At 49.1% G+C, this 3,170-nt stretch overlaps 1 protein-coding gene across 1 annotated transcript; it reads right to left on the reverse strand.

Moving 5' to 3' along the window:
* Positions 1 to 286: 286 nt before the first annotated feature.
* Positions 287 to 3,164, reverse strand: LOC121918170 (zinc finger and SCAN domain-containing protein 9-like; the record flags this gene model as incomplete). Its single annotated transcript, XM_042444264.1, has 2 exons — positions 2,015 to 3,164; positions 287 to 436 (listed from the first exon to the last, which is right to left on the reverse strand). Coding segments are annotated over exons 1-2 (1,227 nt in total), but the record flags the coding sequence as incomplete, so codon positions are not given.
* Between the last annotated feature and the right edge of the window lie 6 nt (positions 3,165 to 3,170).

Below are 3,170 nucleotides of genomic sequence, written 5' to 3' on the forward strand. Positions count from 1 at the left end.
AGATTTTATTTAAATGTCTATAATCTACACAAAACCGTACCGAACCATCGGGTTTAGGTACCATGACTGGCAGACTTCTCCAGGGACTAACCGATGGTTCTATCACTCCTAGTTCCAGCATTGCCTGTACTTCCTTGTTGATCATTTCCTGTGCCTTCCACGGCCAAGGTCTTAATGGTATCCTTACTATTTTTCCTGGTTCTGTGTGTATGGTGTGTTCCCATACACTAGTACAACCGGGTTCTCCCCTAAATACATCCTCAAAGGCTAATTGTAAATTCCTCACCTGGTTTAATTGTTCCTGTTGCAAGGGTGATTTGATAGGGATATCTCCTGTCTGGCGAAATTCTTCTGCTTGTGGCCCTATCATCCACTCCTCATCCTCTTCAGAACCCTCTTCCACTTCCCCAAACAGGGCCTCTCGTACCCTCCACGCCTTCAAAAGATTAATGTGAAAGATCTTCTTTTGCAAAGGTTCGTCATTTATTTTGACTTCGTAGTCTACTGGCCCTACTCTTCGTACTACCTCAAAAGGACCTTGCCACTTGGCAAACAATTTGGCTTTCTGCATTGGGAGAAGTACCAACACCCTTTGTCCCACCTCTAACTCTCTTTCCTTAACCTTTTTGTCATAATTCCATTTCTGCTCTGCCTGGGCTTGAGCTAAATTATCCCTGGCCACTCTTCCAATTTCCTCCAGATGTTTTCGCATTTCTAATACGAATTGCAACTCTGATCTAGAATTTGGTTCTTCCTGTTCCCATCCTTCTTTAACAATGTCCAGGATGCCTCTAGGCCTTCTTCCAAATACTAACTCGAAAGGGGAGAAGCCCAAAGAAGACTGGGGAACCTCTCTAAACGCAAACAGCAAAGGCTCAATTAATTGGGGCCATTTCTTCGGGTTTCTTTCTACAAACTTCTTCAACATACTTTTGAGAGTTCTGTTAAATCTCTCCACCATCCCATTTGCCTGGGGGTGGTACACGGACGTTTTTAAGGGGCGCACCCCCAACATTTCCCACATCTTTCTTAGTGTCTGACTCATAAAATTTGAGCCCTGATCGGTAAGTATCTCTTTAGGGAATCCTACTCTAGAAAATATTTTCATCAGCTCTTGGGCTATTCGAGGGGCTGGAGTACTTCTCAGCGGGACGGCCTCCGGATATCGAGTAGCACAGTCTACCACTACCAGAATATACTTAAATCCTCCGGCCGCTTGTTCCAAGGGACCTATTATATCCATGGCTACCCTTTCGAATGGTTCCTCAATTATGGGTAAAGGCATCAGCTTACCACCAGGGGGTCCTTTATTCTGAAACAACTGGCATTGAGGGCAAGATTGACAGAAGGCTTTTACCTCCGCGAAGATCCCAGGCCAATAAAATCTTTGAGTCACTCTTTGAATAGTTTTCTCTACCCCCAAATGTCCTGCCATAGGGATTTCGTGAGCCAGTCTCATCACCGTGAGGCGTAGCGCTTTCGGTACCACTAATTGGACTTCTTCCCCTTCAGGATCTCTTTTAGGGGGAACACGATATAACAAGTCACCCTTAAGAATAAATCCCGGTCCTTGCCCTTCATTCTCTGCTCGAGCTTGCCTTAAGGCTTCGCCTAATGTCGGGTCATCTTGTTGCCAATTGACTACTTGCTCCCTCCTTACTCCCCCCACATCTACTTCTAGTGCTTTCGCAACTTCTCCAACCATAGTCTCTTCCTCCGATAACAATTTGCGCCACCCTGGCCAATCCCTTCCCAGTAAGGCGTCCCACTTTAAAGACGGGACAACTCCCACCTTAAGTCTATTTCTTTGTCCTCCCACTTCCAAAACCGCCCATGCTGTTCTATATGGCTTAAGGTCCCCGTGAATGCATCTGACATTCACCCAAGTACTCTCCGGCCCCTTTGGGAGCTCTCTTACTAGGGTTTGACTGCATCCCGAATCTACCAAAGCTATTAAGTGTTTTCCTTCCAACACCACCTGTACTATTTTAGGCGCTTTGGAATCCCCTCTTACCTGAGAAGCCTCCCAAGAGTCAGCCCACGAGCACTCCATCACCGGGCAATCCTTCCTGATATGGCCCTCCATGCCGCAAGTGAAACACACCGGCGGTTTCCGAGCTATCTCTCTTCCCCCTTTCTCTGCTTCTCGGCGGGGTTCTGTCGGCTCGGGTTTCGGCCCTGTTCCTGACTCGGCAGTCCTCTGCGGCATGTTGGGGATGCTCCGAATTCCTCCTCGACCTACGGTTGCAGCAACTTTTCCTCCTCTCAGGGGAATCCCTTCCGCTCCTCTATAAATTCTTGTGCCCTCACTTTCCTCCGCCGCCGTGAATGCCTCCATTAGCCCCACCGCGGCCTCCAGGTCGGTAGGTCTATGGCACCTTACCCAATTCCTCGCCTGCAGGGGTAAAGCTGTAATAAATTGCTCCACCAATACAGCTTCCGCCACTTGTACCGCCGAACGCTCCGTGGGCTTTAGCCACCTCAAGCCGCAAGCCCTTACTTTTTGTCCTAATGTACGCGGATGGATACCCGGCTTCCACTTTAATTCTCTTAACCTCCGTCTATAAGTTTCTTCGGAGATATTTAATGTCTGGAGGATGGTTTCTTTAACCTTCTGGTAGTCTTTAGCATCCTCTACTGACATGGTATCCACCGCTTCCTGTGCTGGCCCCGTGAGGCAAGGGGTTAGTATGAGGGCCCACTGTTCCCTAGGCCACTGAGCCGCAGAGGCTACCCGTTCGAAGGTATTCAAGAATGCTTCGACGTCGTCCTGGGGCCCCATTTTCATTAATTTTAAGGGGTTTAACCCTACAGTCCAAGTCAGGCCCCGTTCCCTTTCTCCAGCTCCATCAGGCCTTGGAGCTCGCCATAAATCAGCCAAACGGGCTACCAACTGCTCTTGTGCTTGCTGTTGTGCACTACAAACTTGCTCCATAACTCTAGTTTGTTGGGCGGAAACATGTTGCAACAGAAGTTGCTGCTGTTCTGCAAACCAGAGAAACAGCTGTTCCTGGCTCGACGGAGGCCCCGCCCTAGGGGCGTTGCCCGCATTCTCCACCAATGTGGGCGGGGTCGGGGTCCCAGACTGCATTGTGGGTGAAAAAGAGCCCAAACAAACACACGTGGGCCAAAGAGGCACAGAGTCGCTTTACAGTTCCGCCAAACAAACT

The sequence above is a fragment of the Sceloporus undulatus genome, unplaced genomic scaffold (genome assembly GCF_019175285.1).
Source record: "Sceloporus undulatus isolate JIND9_A2432 ecotype Alabama unplaced genomic scaffold, SceUnd_v1.1 scaffold_5311, whole genome shotgun sequence".
NCBI classification, from domain to species: Eukaryota; Metazoa; Chordata; class Lepidosauria; order Squamata; family Phrynosomatidae; genus Sceloporus; species Sceloporus undulatus.